This window comes from Nestor notabilis, unplaced genomic scaffold (assembly GCF_000696875.1).
Source record: "Nestor notabilis isolate BGI_N333 unplaced genomic scaffold, ASM69687v1 scaffold5159, whole genome shotgun sequence".
NCBI classification, from domain to species: Eukaryota; Metazoa; Chordata; class Aves; order Psittaciformes; family Psittacidae; genus Nestor; species Nestor notabilis.
In genome coordinates this window covers 48001-68868 of record NW_009944932.1, presented here as the reverse complement: position 1 = coordinate 68868, position 20868 = coordinate 48001, and the positions used below count along the sequence as shown (strand labels likewise).

General features: G+C 38.4%; 1 protein-coding gene across 1 annotated transcript in view; it reads left to right on the top strand.

Annotated features, from left to right (window-relative positions):
• The window catches only part of MYO16 (myosin XVI), a gene marked incomplete at its 5' end in the record, with an annotated part of 102294 nt that overhangs the window by 61103 nt on the left and 20323 nt on the right, over positions 1-20868 (top strand). Inside the window, 2 exons of the mRNA XM_010022652.1 lie at positions 1183-1490; positions 3310-4512. Coding sequence (XP_010020954.1) covers positions 1183-1490; positions 3310-4512 — 1511 coding nt within the window. The remainder of the gene's footprint in view (positions 1-1182; positions 1491-3309; positions 4513-20868) is intronic.

The following is a 20868-nucleotide window of genomic DNA, read 5'->3' as shown; positions in this document are numbered from 1 at the left end:
GGAATGTGTCTATAACTTGCTGGACATATAAATGTTTATTTTTCCATAGGAACTTCATTTTCATCCAGAACAACTCCCTTTGCTTTCATTGCTTTTGTCAGTGACTTTTATTAAAGTGAAAATGGCAGTGCATCTGCTTAATTAGCTTCAAATATCCCAGTGATTACATATTGGAGGAAATGCCTTTGTAGGAAAGACTGTAATTAAACATTGCAGTGAAAACAAATTATCCACTGAGCACCATGCTTTCATCTCTAGCTATTTCATTTACTACATGGGCAGCTGGCTATATCCTGTGCATGAATTCCAGCTCTGCTGGTGATTTGCCACGCAGAAATACAATTTAAAAAAACAAATGCTCAGGGATTTGTTTGTAAAATGTCAGTATAGACATCTTCTATCTAATATATTACTACCCTATGTTAAAAGGTTTTCAGTGTTTTGATTTTTGAAGGAATAAAATGTTGGAAGGATTTTTGTTAAAAATCAATTTGTTGAAAGCAGCTGATAAACATTATTTATCAATACATATTGAATAGTAAAAAACAAGGAAAAAATTGGAATAAGTAAAACTCCAAAACTGTGATTGAAATAACTAATTAAATAACTAAACATATTGTCATAATTAATATTATTAAAATGATAACTAATAAGCTTAAACAGGAAGATATGTAAATGTCTGGGTGGAGCTTTTCAAGCAGCCAATGTAGCTGGTTAAAAAGGTCATCTAATATTTTAAAGATTTGCATTATTTAAGTAGAATTTATAGTTGTCTTTTTAGAAAATAATGATAAAGGCTCAGCATTTGCTGCCTCAGTAACTTTCTATTAAAATGGATTTCCCAGAAATTATCATTCAGATTGAAAACCCAGCTTTTGACTGTCTGTAACAATCAAAGTGTGAACAATTCATTCAGTGAATGTCTGATCAACAATATGAAACTGCTTAAGGAAGGCTGCATTTGTGTGAAAAAGGGTCAGTGTCCTGATTTATCATGAAACAGGAAATGGAAGAAAGCTAGCAGCTTGATCTGGATTTGTTTGTCAGATTACTACACACATCCCCTTGACACAGCAGGGGAGACGTGAGATTGTTTACCAGAAAGCTGTTGTTATGTTTGCATGAACAGGTTCATTGTTATTGCTTGAATAATGCATCTGGGCCTCTTTTCTGTGTTTTCAGAGCTGAAGACAAGGGTGGGAAGGTCTCTGAGGACAGCTATGCCGGCTGTCGAACGCCTAAGCACTTTCATTCCAGCTCCGTCCCTGTCCCCATGGCAGTGGATGGCTTGGTACATTCTGCTGCTGGGTCATCCATCAGATCCCCCTCCCTGCACTCTGTGTTCAACATGGATGATAGCAATAGCCTGCCATCACCAAGGAAACAGCCTCCTCCCAAACCAAAGAGGGACCCCAACACACGACTGAGCGCTTCATACGAGGCTGTTAGTGCTTGCCTGTCGGCAGCTTCTAAGGAAACAGCTAATGAAGGTTAGGCATAAAGGGAGAAACAGTTGCAAATGTTACTCTAGGTTATTGATTTATTCTTTTCACTTTGATCCTTTTAAACACAGTGAAGTGCCTTTGAAAAGTCCCGCTTTGCCTGAAATATTTCGGTGGCAGAAAATAAAATCAGTCAATTTGTAATTTGTTTCCAAATCAGCAGATAATACTCATGTGTTCTAATTACTTAGTTTGTCAACAACAAAAACCTATTTACAGAACTCCCTCTAGAGACAAATGATCTGTCAACTTAAGCTATTCTACCCCACTGACTGCATTATTTCACCTTTTAAACTGTATGCTAGAATATCTTGCATCACTAAAACAGAATGCTTGAATCTTGAATTTCATCAAGTTAAACATTAAACTTTCTCCTACTTTTTCTCTCTGTTCACATGAATAACTTATTGCTTGCAGTGGTTTATGTATGTGCCATAACCTGCTTACAGTGAATTTTTTGTTTAGAAGAAAAGTGCTATGAAAGTCCCAAAGCAGCTCAGTGCATTATAGTGTATATAGAATAGTTTTGAGTTCAGTTGTTCTATTCTCCTTCACCCTTGAAATGAGTGAGTAGAAGATGAAGGGAAAGAATGCATTCTACTTTTTCATGATAAATCTGACTTGTCATGCTTTCTGTAAAGGATCCTCTAGGCTTTTCAGGGAAGATCACTCACATTGGGTTTAAAGATATGTATAACCATTCTCTAATACTGCATACATCAGATGAAAACCTCTGTGGCTCCCTCTTGCAAAATAATTACTGTTCTCATGTCCCGTTCATTAGATGCAAGTCCATTTTACTTAACCTCTTCCCTGGTCAGTCAAGCTCTGTGTAAGGAGAGATAAACTGTATCCAATAAATTTTAAGCTAGCATGGTTTAAGGAGCTCTGTAGTGGTTGTGGCTTTCTGTGCCTAGCTCTTCAAGAAATGATGGATTTAACCAAAAAGCTTTAGCAGAGGTTTTTGAAAGAATGACAATTCATATATGTATTTGTGGTCTTAACGCTAATGCTTGCATACACTCACAAAACAACTTTGAAGTTCTTTTCATATGTATGAAACGATAGTGCCAGTTTCCCTGCATATACTTATTTTCCAAGAATTATGTCGGTTTCCTGAATCTTTGTCCAAAATCAGCTCTGATTTACACCATCTAATTTTGATCTTAAAAGACCAGTCACCTAGGTATCTAGTTTCTCCATTCCGTAGTAGCCTGGAGGCTATGAAAAGATATGTAGTTAACTTTATACTCAATTGGGAATTGCCCTTAGGCTATGGGATTCCCTAACTTCTTTATTAATTATTTCCACACATGCAGTACAAAAGAAGATATAGGCATAATATCTCCCTGTAATTAGAGTTTTATAGATATTACATAAGAGGGGGATACTTCAGTTACTGGCAGTGATGCATGTCTAATTAGCACCATGCTGAAACTCCTAGTTAAAAGCACGGCCCCGTCTCTTGGGGCGAATGGAATAACAAACAAATATTTCAGTGTGTTACAGATCTTGCAGTGAACATTTCTATTCAAAAGATACCTCCTCAGGTATTAGTTACCATCTTTTACTGGCCGTAGAGATTACCCAAACAGATTATATGTCAAGGTAGCAAAGGATAGTGGTTAGGAAGCTGCAAGTTCTGCATTTCATTCCTGAAATATGCTTTCGACTGAATCCCTGTGTTTGTGACTGATGCTCATTGTCAAATCATATGGGTAGCATTTGAAGACTTACAGTATTAGACCTGTGTAAGGAATAACTGACTTTGATCTGTTAATAACACAGACCTTTTTCACTTTCCTAGTACTGACCCGGCCAAGGCCACACAGTGATGATTATAGTACCATGAAAAAAATACCTCCCAGAAAACCAAAACGAAGTCCCAATACAAAACTTAGTGGCTCTTACGAAGAAATACCCGGCCAAAAGCCTGGTGATGTAAAACAGGCAAGCACAGTAGCTAAACCAGGTGTCTATGACACTATGGCAGTACAGAGAACAGCTTCTGCTGATGGGCCACAGCATGGCGTGTTGAGTCTCTATATGTCACAAGAAGAGGAGGAAAATGAGCCTGTCTATATTGAGATGGTCGGGAACGCAATGAAGAGCATTTCTGCTGAAGCAGAAAGTCTAGAACAAGGAGAGTCTGTATATGAAGAAATGAAATATTTTCTACCAGAAGAAGGAACCAATGGTAATGGAATAGTTCCAGTAGTGACTGGATCTCCTCCTTTGTTGTTTGAAAGCAAAAAAAACTTTAACATTGAAGATGGGCCATTGGATGGAAACAGTCAGGCAGCTTTGATCTATAAAGACTCATGTGACATTCCAGCCCCTTTCCCTAACTTGCTCCCCCACCGGCCACCACTTCTTGTATTTCCTCCAACCCCTGTCACATGTTCACCTGCTTCTGATGAATCACCTCTAACACCACTTGAAGTCAAAAAGCTTCCTGTGTTGGAAACCAACCTAAAATACCCCGTGCAGTCTGAAGGATCAAGTCCATTATCACCACAGTATTCCAAAAGCCAGAAAGGCGAGAATGAAAGACCAGCATCTCCAGGCTTGGTTGTGTTCAATGTTTCCAGCAAAGTGACTCCTCCTTCCACACCACCTCCTCCTCTCCCACCACCCCCTCCTCCTGTACCACCTTCTATTTCCTACCGGGCTTCCACACATTTTGCATTTCCTCCAGAGACTTGTGCTAGTTTTCTGATTAATACAGGGAAAACAGGTACAAGCTCAGATCTTCCAAAAGTACCTCAGAGACCAAATCCTGCTCAGCTTGGATGCTCATCTTCTCCATTCTCCAAACTGCCTTACTCCCCAAAGGTGGCAAGAGCAGATCACAGGAAATTGAACTCAAATTCATCATCTTCATTTTCATACAGCCCTACAAACTCAAGGTCATTGACCAGTCCCCTTGATGAGTTAACTAGCTTGTTCAACTCAGGACGGAGTGTGCTACGAAAATCTGCAGCAGGACGTAAGATCAGGGAACCAGAAGGTAAGACAGATCTCTGTGCTTCTGTATAATGTGTTTCTTCTGCACCAAAACTTTCTTACATTAGAAGCTGATAAAGTAGGTGAAAATACAAAACAAAACCAGTATTTTATTTTTTTTATTTTTTTAAGAAAGGTCTATTGTAGTCATGAGAAACATATATAGAAAATACATTGTCTATAAAAAATTATAGGTCTTCAGGTTTTCACTGAGATATCAGCTTTTATTTTACCAAAATGTTCATAGGACACAAATTTAAATGCATTATTTTTAAAATTCCAGGAGCCTCGATAAAATAAACACAGAGGTCACATCATGTGAAAAATGAGTTTGTGTTATCGATCTATAAAAATACTTTGAATTAAATATATGGCTGGGTGTCTGGTAGATAACATTAATTTGAAGACTTTCTTTTAAGGTTTCATTATTTCAAATCCATGAAATTCTGAATTTGCTGATGGAGCCATTAATATTCTCATAGATAAAGCTGAGACAGAGAGATGTGCAGCAAACTACATTTATTTCCTCTTTCTGTCCTTTTATTCCTAACTTTCCTGCCATTTACATACACTTATGTAGATACCCAGATACTACTTGTTATCCTGACTTTCCGGAAGTTGGAGAACATCTTTTGTATCTAGTGCAAAAACCAACTATAAAAAAAAATAAGCAAAACTTGCCATTTTGCTAATGGTTTCTGAGACTGGAGTCATCAGACATTATCACTTAATTATTTGTCTTGTCCAGGTAATAATGGGTTTAATGTTGTTACTGGGACAAATCTACGGATCTTGTGAGTACTGAAAATTCATCCTTATGTTAATAGTTTCAATAGGCAGCTCTGTCAGGGTGAGATGCTTCTGACCTAGCTTTGTCCATCTAAAAGCTTAATATGTAGGCATCAAATCTTTAGGCTATGAAGAGACAGTCATTTAGAGAAACTAATTCCTCCCATATCTCTTTCTCCATTGGGTATGAGGAAAGCCTAGATGATTAAACTAGTAGAGTTGTAACTTCTAGGTGATTAAAGTTGAAATAAATCCTGGCTCTGCATATCAATTACAACAGTGACTCAAATCATCACATTAGTTTTCTGATTTAAAAAAAAAACACTTTCCTATTGAAAATAGTCAGTGTATTCTATATAGAAACTTCTCTCCCTAGTAGCATCTCCCAAGCACAAGATCTTGTGAATTTAAAATTCAGGGTAAGAAAACCTCTAGACTGTTTTCTCTACTTCTTTACTTCTTTCTGTCCAAACAGTTTGTCTTAATCAAGAGCTGTGTGCAGTTTTTTCAAAATGGGCAAAATATAATCATACAATCATTTAGGTTGGAAAAGACCTTTAAGATTGAGTCCAACCATTACCTTAGCACTACCAAGTCTACCACTAAACCATGTCCCCAGGTGCCACATCTACACATATTTTAAATACTTTTAGGGATGGTGCCTCCACCACTTCTCTTAACCCCTGAGCCTCCTTTTCTCCAGGCTAAACAACCCCAGTTTCCTCAGCCACTTCCTCTTAAGGCTTGTTCTCTAGATCCTTCACCAGCTTTGTTGCCCTTTGGACATGCACCAGCACCTCAGTGTCTCTAAGTATTCAAGGTGTGGCCTCACCAGTGCTGGGTACAAGGAGGCAACCACGTCCGTAGTTCTCCTGGCCACAATATTGTTGATACAAGCCAGGGTACGGTTGGCCTTCTGAGCACACTGCTGGCACATACTCAGCCAGCTGACATCCAACACCCCCCAGGTCCTTTCCTGCTGCGCAGCTTTCCAGCCAGTCTTCCTCAAGCCTATAGCGTTGCATGGGGTTGTTGTTACCCAGGTTCAGGACCCAGCAGTCTGCCTTGTTGAACATCCTACCATTGGCCACAGCCCACTGATCCAGCCTCTACAGGTCCCTCTGCAGATCCTTCCTACCCTTCAGCAGATCAACACTGCTGTGCAACTTGATGTTGTCTGCAAACTTACTGAGGGTACGCTTGATCCCCTTGCCCAGATTATTGCTAAAGATATTAAACAGAACTGGCCCCAGTACTGAGCCATGGGGAACACCACAGGTGTGGTCACCTGGATTTAACTCCATTCACCACCACTGTTTGGGCCCAGCCATCCAGCCAGATTTTTACCCAGTGAAATGTACACCTGTCCAAGCCATGAGCAGCCCATTTCTCTAGGAGAATGCTGTGGAAAACTGTGTCAAAGGCTTTACTAAATCTAGGTGGATAACATCCACAGCTTTTCCCTCATCCACTGAGTCACCTTGTTGTAGAAGGAGATCAGGCTGGTCAAGCAGGACCTGCCTTCCGTAAACCCCTGCTAACTGGGCCTGATAGCCTGGTTGTCCTGTGCATGCAGTGTGATTGCACTCAAGGTGATTTGCTGAAAGACCCTCCCTGTCACTGAGGTCAAACTGGCAGGCCTGGAGTTGCCCAGATCCTCTTCCTGGCTCTTCTGGTAGGTGGGCATCACATTTGCTAACCACCAGCCAACATTCAATGTCTATAAATACATGTAGAATAGGGTTGTTCGGTTTGTTGGTTTGGGGTTTGTTTTGGGGGTTTTTTGTTTGGTTGGTTGGTTTTGGTTTTATTTGTAAGTTGGGAGTCTTGTTTTGTTGTAGATGATAAATACATTTTTATCCACTCTTTGTGTGTATCTTCTCAAAGCTCTCTCAATGTACCTGGTGAGGAAGTGTGGTAGACCTACCCCAACCAAGTCACAAAACTGACCTTTAACTTAAAAAAAAAAAAAAGTTGCTTTGGGATGGTGGTTTTTTGCAGGTGCAATTTTCAACTAAAGGTGACCAAGATAGGGTTCAGCTTGGGTCTCCTGTGGGTTGAAGCTAGTGCATTAGCAGAGGTTACCGTAGAAAAACTCTACATTTACCTTTCACATGGAAAATGTACTTCTAAATATTTCATCAAGGCAGCACTAAGTATGAAAGACCAAAGTTCAAGAAAGATGAACAATAAAAAAACCTGAATCAATATTTTATGAGCTAGGAAGCTACTGGTTACTAAGTGCAGTTACATATGAATAGTTCAATGATGAGCAGATGGATTGAAAGAAATAAATGCAGGTGAATGTATGTGCATGTTTTTACAGTTTGCCTTTCTTCATGTACTTCATGTGTTCAGTTAATTTCCAGGGTAACAGCTGGAAAAATATTATTTTTTTTATTTCACTTCTCATGCAAAGTAGTAAGATGGCAATCAGCAAAGTGGACTGTTATGCAAAACTTGAAGTTGTCCATGTCTTACCTTCTGATTTTTTATCATCTATTGCCTAATGCATATTAAGTTCCTGGCAGACTCCTCCCTTTCCTCTTTTTGTCATTTGTAGTATTTTATTTTTAGGAGATGATATGGTTAAAAAAGAAAAGAAATAGAAATTAATTAAAATTTATGACATGGCCTGGAGCAGCACCTGGTAATGTGCAGTTTCCTTTATTTCCAGAAGTTATAACCTACCAACAACCTTAACTAAAACCAGAAAGTAAAAATGTGAGCCATTTTGAAGTCAAGGAGAGTTACATATGGGAATCAATAAGATTCTGTAAGGGATCATCAGCCTTGGAGATAAAAGCCTCCTTGCCAATAAAAGTGCAGTGGAGACAGATTCCTCAACATGCTTTCCCCTTGCCTGGAGGAGTAATTTCCAGGCCTGAGAACACTGATGTCCCCTTGGCTCCTGACCTTTCCATGGGCAATGATCTTCAAGAATTACAATAAAGCAGATTTGTGGTTTTCTGATGGGCTGTGGACTTATTGTGAACTGAACTGAGTACTCTTCTTTCAGAAAGGCAAAAACAACAACAACAAAATCAAATGGGAACAACTCTCATTACCTGGTGGCCCAACCTGGCTATTAGTTTTATACAACAGTATCATCTACTGGTTCAAGCAATGATCAGGATCATATAGTATGCAATTTCTTGCATAATACTTTGCATTTAATAAGACAAACTTTCTGCTGTACATAACTTGTAGTTTAAATAAGCAAAACTATAACAGGTGAGAACTGAGATAAAGTGATTTCTCCAAGGTTGAAAAAAGTTCATTGAAGCTACAGCTGTATTGTTAGACAGGAATTTCCTATTACTCCACACAAAATGAGATGTAAGTGCAGATAAGCAATCATACACACACACACAAATTTTTTTTCTATTCTTCCAGATTTCTAGAAATAGAAACTTTCATTTTCAAGACTGGAATAAACTGAATGGTCCTGTGCAGAGCCCCTCCTCAGATATTTCTAGATATTTCTAGATTTTTCTAGATATTTTGGACTAGGATTTATGAAACCAAATTGGTTTCATAAATTGGCCTGAATAAAACACCCACACTCTCTAGAGGAATGCACAAATATTTTTAATTAGTCAACATATAAGACATGTAAGGCATATGAAATGTTTAAGCATTTCATATTAAGTATGTGTGGAGTATGGACAGAATTTTCTTTAGAAAAGAACATTAGATTGTTAACAAAATATTCATAATGTTCAAATGTTTGCCCAATATGTTTGGCATCCATTAACTATATGAGTCCCTTCTTTACCTACTTCCTAAGTGAGTTATTTCCAAGGCAGGCAGCTACACATATCAGTGAATTATTTCATATTCTCTAGTTTAAGCATTGGAAGTCACAGTGAGATAATTACAACTGACAATACAGATATTTAGATCATCTAGCTGTGACTAAAGGTTGCCGAATACTGTTTATTGAAATTGACTCAAACTTTGAAAATAACAGGATTTAATGTGTATGTTTGTGGAGTACTGTCCTGTCAAAGGCAGGTACCCCTTTGATAGCTGGCAAATAGTTTCCCTTTATCAGCAGATTAAAGCAAGCTATTTTGCAGCTAATGTCCGAACAGTGGATTTCAAATTAAATCCCCACTGGGGTTTCTGAGATGAAATCCTAGTCCCTTATCCTCTAAGCCACTCAGCTTTTCCTCTTAATCAACTTAATAAAGATTATATTCATATCTGCATCTCATTATTCCTGCATTACATTGATACAATATAATAGTTTTATTTTCTTTGTGGCAAAATCTAAGAACTTACAAAACATGAATAGTACTGAAATCTGTGTTTCCACCTATTATCTTTTACCTGTGAATACTGGAGGAATGATTACATGAGGCATTGGACTTCTGTAACATCTTTCAAGTGAAATTCTCAAAACATTAAAACTTTAATGAATTAAACTTCACAATACTTCTCAGAAACAGATTAATATCTGTTTATATAATTGCCTTAATTACCAGAGAGTGAGTGTGACTTTTTGTGACTAATTTTCAGATTAGATATCTAAACACCGGAAAGTCATCATTCTCTGATTCACTATGGAGTATTTGCAGCTCTCAATCTGACTCTCTTGCAGTAGGTACAGAGAAGTGGGAGGAAGCCGAAGCACTCTAGTAACAGTTTAATGCAAGTCATCAAAAAAGGCCCATACATAGCTAGCTGTATATGCCCTATGCAGAAAGTTACAAAGGAGGAGACAGAACTGCTGGCAATTTTTCTGAAGAAATAATTGTGGTTTGCATTACTGCAGCAGAAAAAGGTGTTAGAAGAGTCTAGAGAAAGTACCGTTTATTCCTGTTTTCAGAATATATATGAACTTTTTTACAACCTGAAAGATACCAGTTTAGCCTGCAGTCTTCTTATCTGTAAATCTGCCATTACCTGGCTAATTTCTCACAAAAAAAATTCTGTTGTTTTAGGATAAAAAAAATATACCAAGAATAATGTTCTATTTTGGAATCTCTGAAAACTAATATATTTTACTGCTCGAGTTTTTTGGGTTTCTGTTATGACAATGTTATTTTTTTTTCATTGTAGCATTTCTCTTCTGGGTTGATTTCATTGTTTGCTCTTAGAGAGTAAAATCTTGTTGTGTAATTTGCCTTGGTTTTCTGTCCAGACATGGAAAAGAGGCTTTGTCTGTGATTACCATAAACAATTTTAACCTGAAGATTATTAGAAGAAATCAAGTCTCACTTTCAGGTGAAAAAGAATTGCTATTGTCATAAACCTTTATAATATTTATTTTGCATTTTAAATGCTTGCATTGAAAATAAAATCAAATCCTTAGCACTCCTACACACATTTCCAAAGCCTGTATCCAGTGAAATAGAGATTGGAGGAGACTCTGCAGCCACCGGATAACACAGGAAAAATCACTGCATTCTTGACATGATCTTATACTGTAAGTATCTACAGCTGTCAGAAAAGGATCCTAGAGCAGGGAAACCCTTGTTCTGATCCAGTACAGGATCATGTTCATACCTAGTCACTGCTTAACTGGAAGGAAGCTGAGGAGAAGTAATTGCACCAGCTTTTCTGCTCCTTTTACATGGTCCATTTCTGAGAACTGTAGGTATTCCTTTTAAGTTACTGATTCTTCTTTGCTTTATTTTCATTGAGTTGGATTTACTTCATGTTCACTTCATCCTGTCTGATACTGAAGTACAATAAGCACACTGCACTGGTTCAGCTTTGTGCATTTCAAGCCCCTGAATTTTAATAATATCCCAGCTTTAATAGTGACTTCAGTCATTAAAGTAGACATTTACAGGATTATTATTTTTGTAACAACTTCTTTTCTTCACCATCTGATGCAATATCATAGTTCCAAATTTATCAGTGATTTGGGAAGTTGTCTAATTACTAACAGTGTTGTGGGCTTCTTTAAATAGTAAAGTCTTCAGTATTTTTTATTTGTGATCCAAGATGCAGAACCACAAAGGACTTTGTTTAGGAACCACTACATCACTAATTGTAAACCAAAGATACATTAGTGTGAGAAATTAGCCGTATCTGAGAGAACAAGGAAATTGAATTGTAGCACACTTTCATTCCTGACACCAACCAAGAATATGGCTATTTGGCAGTAAATGTCATTTCACTTGATTTTACAGGGCTACAGGCATTTGGAACATGGTGAAATTTGAACACGCATTTTAGATAAAGTCTCTAATTAAATTCTCAACTTGAGTGAAAAATCTGTTCAGATGCTTTTAACTTATTTACATCCATGTCAGCATTAAATCATCTTTTGCGTACAGTCTCAGTAGAGAACAATAATTCCATTTCACAGAAAATGTCAAGATTGTGACATTTGTTTTTGTTTTGCCCTGGAATGAAAATCAGGCATTCTGAAATTCTGTGCGGAAATAAATATTTTTTCATGTCCAGTCTTTCAAAAATGTTTGGAAAGTATTGAAATAGTTTGCCTCAAACATAGTAAATTTTTTCTTACTGGAAATGTTAGCAATTAAATGTGTTGACTTTTTGTTTTCAGTCCTAGTTAAGTTCAAGAGTGGCCATTTCAACACTGATTAGGTTGTCATTTAGAGGTATGTCTACACAGCAGTCAAAGATGTATATAAACAAACCACGCTAGTATTAAAGTCACTGGCTCAGGTATGTAAGAGCAATGCAGTTGTGACTGCACAAATTCCAGCCCCCCAGTGGTGACCCAAAGTTCCTGACAGGACGTGTGCATCTTGCCATGAAACTCTGTAGACCCATGTACGTGGATTGTGTTTCACTTCCAGCACTGGCATTTTGTGGGGCTGAATGCAGAACAAGAGAAGATAATTGGAAAGAGACTGGGAAAAAGAATTGGTCATAAACATGAGACCTCATGCTCTCTCTACACTACTGCACTCTGCTGTTCAGAGGGTAGCAGAGTGTTTGGAAGCAGAGCACTGGAACTAGTAGTGGTTTGGGGTATCTGTGTTCTCCCTGGACCCACTAGTGAGTGTGAAAATAAAGCAGCCTTCAAGTTCAGTGATCTTTGGCTTTTCACTCTATTTTAAAATTAAAAACATAAAAATTAATTTTATCCTTTGTGTGGTGCAATTAGAAGAAAAAAGAAAAACAAAAATTAGACCTGAAGTTCTACATTTTCTTTTTTCTTTTAGCTCTTTCTTTAAAGGCTGGTTTCAGTATGATGCTGACATACTAGTAGTATGTAGTGACAATTTTTACCCACCGGTTGGCTATATTTGTGCACAGTATGGATGCTTATCACACTGCATCTGTGATAGCCACATGTTCTTTCTTTGAAGTTCACAGAGGTGTCATTGACCATCACTGTATCCATTCAAAATGAACTTAAAAACAAGCTAAAGAAATACCTAAATTCTATTTTTATTTTAGAAGCTCAATTGGAAAGCAAGTTGGGAATTCTGTCCGAGAGGTTTTCCAGAATAGCTGTCCCTTTTTGGTGGGCAGGATTACAGTACAGGTGATCAAAAAATATTCCTTTGGATTGTCCCTCAGGAGCTACTCAAACAATGTATGTGCCTAATGTGGTCACTTATTCTAAGACTTCTGCATTGCATAATAACAATTTTGCATGATAATTCAGGCTCTCTCTCATACTAAAGCTGGTATGAGAGAGATCCTGAAAAATCTCTGTAGAAGTATTCTGTGGGAAAAGTAAATAGAACTGATGTTATGCTGTTGGCAGTAACAAATCCCTGTCTGCTTGCTTGTTTGGGTTTTTTTTTGTTTGTTTATTTCTACAATATTTGCAACTGTGTTTGAGGGGGAGGAAGGTCAAGACAGTGTCTCGTCACATAATTCTTTTCAACAGCAGCTAAAGCCCATCAGTAATGGCTGTTCTGTTACTGAGATACCACACACAAATGTAAACAAACTTAAATGTCTGCTTTCAAAAAGAACTGTGGCTTCCACATAAGTGAGAAGAAAACAGTTTAAAATAGGGAAGCTGTCTTTCTTACCAAATTGCCTTCTCCTTTTCCAGCACACCAGAAGTTTTTTAACTAGACAAATACAAGAAGTAGGCTCTTTGGTCAACCAATCAACACATCTAATAGTAAACAAAACTACTACAAAGTAAAATCAGCTACTTTTTTTCTATATTAGACTTGAAAAGGTGGGGAACATGGGAACATGGAGGGAAGAAATGCTTCTCCTAAGGCAGGAAATTGTCCCAGGCAGTGCTGCCCTCCTTCTTGCCCTCTGTGGTTAGTAATGGACCTCAGAAAGGCCTGCAGAGATCAATTCCTAGAGTAGAGGGGGTGAACGAAATCACCAGTCCTTGAAACGTGTGCCCTGACTGCACTCTAGCACACTTGCTGTGTTAAAAAGGTGTTCCAAATTATTGCTTAGATACTACCAAGCAGGAGAGATGGCATCCTGTCCAGACATTCTTCATCCATTACCAGTATTTAAGAAGGCTATTTTCTCCACCCTCAGCAGCAGAAATCTTTGTATCATGTTGGGAACAAGCCTAATCTTCTGAACCCTGGCTGATTGGTGTCACACTAACACAATGTTCTACAAAGCAGCTCTTTACCTCCAGCAGTGAGTTTTATCACTTGGTGTTCTTAATGGCCTGTGTCTCCTCTCTTTGCTTTCTAATGTTCCTACAGTTTCCATGAGTACAGCTTCTCAGTCTGGTTTTGTATTTACCTGCTCCATTGAAGAATGCAGCTTCTGGAGTGACTTGTAATGTCATCTGATAGCTCCACTTACACAGCTTAGAGAGGGAGGGTGCTGGAAGTGACAGTAAAATTCATTGCTGCCTATCCTAGGAGCATTATTGCAAGGGGAAATCCTACACAATTGCTGCTGTAAGGGCAAGCTTTGTGAGGTGAAATAAATCAATGAATAATTATTGCCTCTGACGGCAGCACAGCTACGAGGGTGACACAGGCAGTACACACTAATAGGCTGGGAAATCCTGTGTTGACTGTTTTCATCCTGCTCCATTTCTTTCAGCAAATAAGATGCATCTGTTCATCTCCAGCTTTCAGCAGACAAGGTAAATAGTCATGCTACAGCAGGTCACAGTGTGACTTCATATAGGTAAATTGAACTATTCTGAAGCAATATGCATTTACCCAGTGAAAGGACACCCAAGATAGCTGCTGAGGGTAGCTAGCAAACACCACAGACAAGGAATGTCGCCACAGTAAGAGCAAATCAGGAAACACCCAAGTGCAATTGTCAAGGTGCAACAAAACACAGTATTAAAACAGTGAAGCCAAAATAAAATGGCCTGTTCTTATTTAATCTTCCTCTCTGTTCTCTTCATGAAAAATTATCTGCATCATTTCTGCAGTCACCATCTTCTCCCCCGCTCTCTCCCCCCACCCCCCCAAATGTCCACTTACCACAGTAAATGTAGCAAATATTCAGGATTGGCTTCTAGGATCCAATGTATTGCTGAATGTCCCAAGAAAGAGCGAGAGCACAGATCAGGAATACCTTCTGTCTGCAATGTCTTCTCTTTCACGTGCTGATTAGTAAGATCCAGCAATTCTCTCTTCTTCACATATATAACGACAAGCTCATTTGAAGTTACCATTTTTGCTGGATGCCAGCCACAGGTTTCAAGGAAATCAAGCTATTAAGCTTTTAGATTTCATGATAGCTCCACCTTTACTACATTGATTTTTCTGCCAGAATGTATACATTTTCCAGATTTCATAGTTGCTAATAAAGTGTGAATAGCTGTCGATCCTGATAAGTAAAGCCATATATTGATTACTGGTTACAGAAAATCATGTTTTCCATGAATGGAGAAATAATGTTTGACATTATCCTGAGATTTATGAAAGATATTAAATGATAAGAAGAGGAACTATTTCCCCCTTTTTTATACGTTTCTTTCTATATTTATGTGTTATATATTTTTATAGGTGCTGTTCCTTTGTGGAAAAGCTTTTAAGCTTTTTCCATAATGTTTGTGTTTTCTGTTTTGTGGAACTGACATTTTTGTTGACCAGGACAGAGATTGTTTCTACTTTAAGACCTAGATACATCCTGCCTACCTTGTGGTACTGAAATTCCTCATTTGGGAAGTCAGCCTTAGCTCTCTGTATAATTAATTGAAAAGGAATGTGTGCCTTGAAAGAATGGAACAGGTACAAGTCCGATCAGATTGAGAGGGGTGTATGTCTTCCATTTACACTAGGGCAAAACTAAGGAGAACCTGCTCTCTCATACAGTCAAGAAGACACTTCTAAATTGGCTTCAGCAGAAACTGTACAACAGTTCAGTGCCCCACTAGCCCCACCTTTTTTGACATTACTTTTCTTCCTTCCCCCCCCCCCCCCCGAGATGCACTTACTAATGATCACTCATTTGTGATTTATGGTAACTAGTGTTGTCAAGGTTAAGGGCTACATCTGGTTTAGTAAAAGATCCACTGCCAGGGAATGTCTTGGGTGTGGCAGCTCAATCCTCTGCATAGCCAAAGTGCTAGAGGAGTCCACGGCATAGTTTGAGACTTGGCAGGCTGGCTTCTTTCCAGACAGATCTGGGTATAGTTCAGGAAATGGCACTGGCCAGGGACTGTTTCCACTAGACAACTTGGTGCAGCCTATCTGCTGTGGATGGCAACAAAGTGCAGTAGCGTGGACATAGGTCTCTTACCATTTGCCTCAGGGCCAGAGAACAGTTTTGATCACATTTGAATAACCAGAATAGACAAAGCAAGAGGCCCTCTGTGTTTACTCTGTATTATGAATCCCTTGGTGCTTTGGCAGTGCCGCACAAAGCATCCAAGGTAAGCATGAATCTAATCCAAAATCCGTTGAAAGCAGTGGAGGCCTTCTGTTGTTATTAATGAGTTTTCAGTCAGACTGTAAATGAGCACTAAATGTTAAAAGAAGAACTATTTGAAAAAAGAATATTTGGGGACAGATATACATCATGGGTATACCTACTTTTAAAGAAATGAGAGCAAAACCAAGGGCTTTGACAGAAAAGAAAAATACAAACCAAGCAGGTGAGTTACTCTTGAGCCTTTAATAGCATACTGGTTTTCCGTGTCTTGCTGCAAAAAGAGTCTATGGTGATTCCACCAAAATACCAGCCATTGATTTATACTTTGCTTTAGACTTTATTAAATAGGCTAAATATATAATTTTCTTAAAAAATTAATAGTTTCTCAAGATATTTCTGTACTGTTCTTTAATCTGTCATCTGAATAGAAGCTATACTGGCCCATTTCATAATTTGATGAGAATATTAATTCAGCCGAAATACTGCTTATGAAGTAACTATGATGTTTGGGATCCTACATTTTATGTTTGAGAAAAAAAGAGATTTATAATAGGATATTTGGAACTCATAGCTCAGTTAAAAGATTTGAAGTTATTCTTTTGACAAGAAAGTTATATCATGTAGACTTTCAGTGCATTGGGTTTCTTTCAAGAATGAGATAATGACTGAATAAGGAAAATAGAAAGCAGATCTATTAAGTGATTCCCATGATTGCCGTACTCAGACTTTTTTTCCAAAAGTAAGTGACATTTCAGTCCATCCTATGCCTTATAACTTTGTCATGAATCTTAAACTCAATCTCTTCTAGGAGCACTGAGAACAACAAGCAAATGCAGATTTTGTGAGCTGCCTCTTTTGTATACTTTTCCTTTTACACTTTTCCAGTAATGTTGATGTAATTAATTATGGATTTGTTGGAATACAGAGCTTGCTTGTACGGAAATAATTGTTACACTTTGATTTGTCATACTCTGATTAAAAGCACTGTACATGTGATTGCTTCCACCTAGTAACTGTGCTGCAGTTGAGGAGCAAATTGTGCCCTCGGTCCAAACATCCATACATCCTTGTAGTCCATATATCCTCATTAACTGCAAGATTACTCAGAGCAGACTTTGACTGAGTTAGAGGTATCTTTTTGGAAAATTCAATTTAACCAAAATAATAATCCAGATACTGTTCACTGTTGCAAAGAGTCTGTAGGTTTTCACTTAAAGCTTGTATTCCTTTTATAATCATGAATTCCCACTGTGATCTTACATCTGACACCTCTCTGTAGCGAGTCTTTCATAAGTAGGTATGGATGACTCTTCAAATAACATTTATTACTACCTGGAAAGTGTTAAGATGCTGTTACTTAAAAAAAAAATAATTAAAAAACGTTTAAGTTTAGTGAAGAATCTATCCATCTGATAAGAACAGCAGAGCACAAGTCTGAACAAAAACCTAACATTCAGCTTGTTGATGAAGATGCTCATCTGTAGGAACCGTAATTTTGTCTTTTCCCCTCTCCTAAAGTATTTCTGATAGTTTCAGAAAGTTGATAAGGGATGAGAGAGCAGTGCACATCTGTCTCTGCAGGGGCTTACAGCAGCAGGGGAAAGTTGACATAATGTGGAGCTGAGCAGGAGCTGGCTTTGTACCCTGGCAGCAGAGATGGCCAGCAGCATCTGGGGCTGCATCAGCAGGAGCATGGACAGGAGCTTGGGCAGGGGCTGTCACCTGTGCCCACCAGGGCAAGAAGTTACATCAGGCATGAGCTGAAATGAGAGAGGCTCAGGCTGGGTGCTGAAACCTCTCCCACAAGAGGACAGGCAGGGCAGCAGGCAGGCAGAGGGACAGGCTGCCCAGGGAGTTTGGGCAGGCTCCATCCTTGGGAGGGTTCCAAGATTGGCTGGGCAAAGCCCTGAGCAACCTGGCTTGATCCCACTGCTGGCCCTGCTTGGAGCAGTGGTGCACAAGGGATCTCCTGGGGTCCTTTACAACATAAATTATCCAGTAATCCTAGGTAAATTTCACAGCACTGGGACAGGACACTGGTTACACCTGACTAAAGCATCCTCTTGCACAAACTCACCTATTTTGTACAAAGTGCAAAATAAATGAACAGTACTTGTTTGCCAGGGATATACTCTAGCTTCTCCAAGGGTGTCTTTGAAGATAGCCAACATAAGCAGTTATACTTTTTCCATAGACTCACATGAATTGCTCCAGTGAGGAGCTGAAGATGACTATGTATAGGAAATTAGCACAAGTACCTTTATATAATTCAGATTATCTGGAAAAAAACCCAACAAAACAAAACCAAAAAAACCCAAAACAGAACTCAAAACATAGGCTTCTTTCTCACCCCCAAGATAATTAAATAAGGCACTATGAAGTATATTTTCTCTATCTAGTTTTCTATTTAGAAACTAAGGGTGTAAATTTCTTACAGTGACTGAATAAAGCAAATGTGATAACAGATACCTACCTAGATAGCTGTTTCAAAATATGTGCTGCATATCTATCCATTACTTGTTTCTGCCAATTTAAGATATTTTAGCTGAATAGCAGCTAGCCACAATTATTTGTAGGATTTCATCTTACACATATAAAGGAGAAAAGATAACCTAATTTTTTTCCAAGAGCCCATTATGAATGCCATGAAAAGATATATAACGTACCTATGAAACAAAAGGCTTCCACAAATAGGAATGCAAGAAAAAGTCTTTCTACTTGCACATTCTCAAATGAATTGCAGATGTCAGGCAAATCAATAAATCTTTCGGATATCAAGAAAAATAAGGATCCCAGCCACTTCCCCCAAGACTCTTTATGTAAAAGGTGACACAATAATTATGTAGGTGGATTATGATCTATAGGCAAGTGCACTGACTATTAACATCTAAAAGTGACATTTCCTTTTCAGACAAATTTAATATGAGCTGCAAAGTTGCATTTTGCAGTCAACTTGCTTGTACAAAAGCTAAATCAGGCATGCTCTTATAATTGTCCTGTATGCATTTTCCAGCTCAGACTCTGGTTCTACCACCTCTCCCAAGTCAGTTGCTGTGGGTAGAGCTGGCCTAATTTTTTTAATGCAGAGCACATTTGCCTAAATAGGCAGTTTGTGAAACTGCCACTGAAACACTCCAATCACATCTGGCAAAAGATAATGATCAGGGAATGAGGGAGCAAAAAAAATATAATAAAAAATTGCTGTATTTTATTCTGACAGCATGAAAATGAGATTTTTGACTTTTCAAGACAGCTTCTTTGTTAGAAGAGGAAATGTTAAGAAAGATTCAGAGTTAGATAACTGAAAGCTAAACAAAAATAAGAAAGCCCTTTTCACTGAAATGAACATTTCATGTTAATCAGAATGGATGTATGGGTTTTGTTTCATTAATTCATTTTTTAAATGTTGGTACTTTTTAAACCAGGTGGTATTTTTTTTTCAGTTCAGGCATAAATATGAAAAATTGACCACGCAGTTAACATAGGTTTGAAAATCTGCAGGCAAAGTATCTGTTCGTGGTGAAAAAAATGTTTTTCCTGTTTCCTTGAAAAATGCTCATGTGCTCAAGACTCATAAGAATATTCTATCTCTGGGAGAGCCGAGGATGTCATTGGAAGCATGGACAAACACTGTAATGTTGGTTTTAATAGCTAGTATTTTGACCTCCATTAGTTATTGCTGTCATTATGACAAAGCTTAAATAGACACAACCAAAATAAAAGAATAGTTATTGGAAGAAAAAAAATCCAGTTTTGAGTGCTAAATAAGGGCGTCTGCACCCAGGTCAGCCATAATATGTCAGTCCCACAGCTAAGGTTAGCTCTCAGAGAGGGTAGATGGAATTAGAAAAACTGAAATGGAGCTAAACAGAGAGAACTGAATTCAGCTTTGTCTTCCATGAAACAAACCTGATTATGGCAAAGAAAAAGTATGCATATGTGTTCATCACTAAATGAAAACAAACACTGAAAAGAGAGAGAAATCCATCAAACAATGCATAGCCTTGCCAGTGCAGCATTTCATGCAGCTTCATCAGCGCTACCACACAGGGGTGGAGTGGGGATATCCAGAGATACCAGAATTGAAGTGGGAGTCCCTCCTACCATCCCCATCTGTTCATAATCTAGTCTCCCAGCTCCAAACTTGCCTCTGGCCCCCAAACTCCAGTGGGGAGCGATGCTCTGGCACAGCTGACGGCTAAGCCCTGTTTCTTGTGGTGCACTGGGCTGACAAAGCCAGGCAAGCTCAAAGCCAGCTCCAGGCACTTTGCTGTGAGCTCTTCTGCTCTGCATAGTTGTGCCGTCAGAGGCTGAAGAAGAGAAAGCTTTTGCCTTTCTCTTTGAAGAAATGCCTGTGCATTGTACATCACTCGGAAACTCCTACAGGATCAGACCTTCTCTTGATGTCTTGAATAAATTTAACTAAAAGGCTATGACATGAAAACCTGGAACTTTATAGAAAATGACAATTGATGGCTGGGGAGCCCTGGGGCAGGGTAAATAATGGCTATAGGGAGACTCTGCTGAGAGGAATCTCCCTACATATGGTTTCACATCAAAAGCCATTTTGTTTCTTGTAGGATGAGATAAGAGAAAAAAATAAACCCATGTTATAGCTGTTGCTATAATCAACTAATACAATTGTGAAAGGCATTGCAGTGATGATCACAGTGGTTATAGGAGCTCCTGTGAAATAAAGTCTAAAATGGAGGCAATACAAACATTTGTTGAGTTTTATTAGCTGATATTTGTGTGAAAAGAAACAGTACAAATGAAATTTTCTAATGCCTTTCACTTC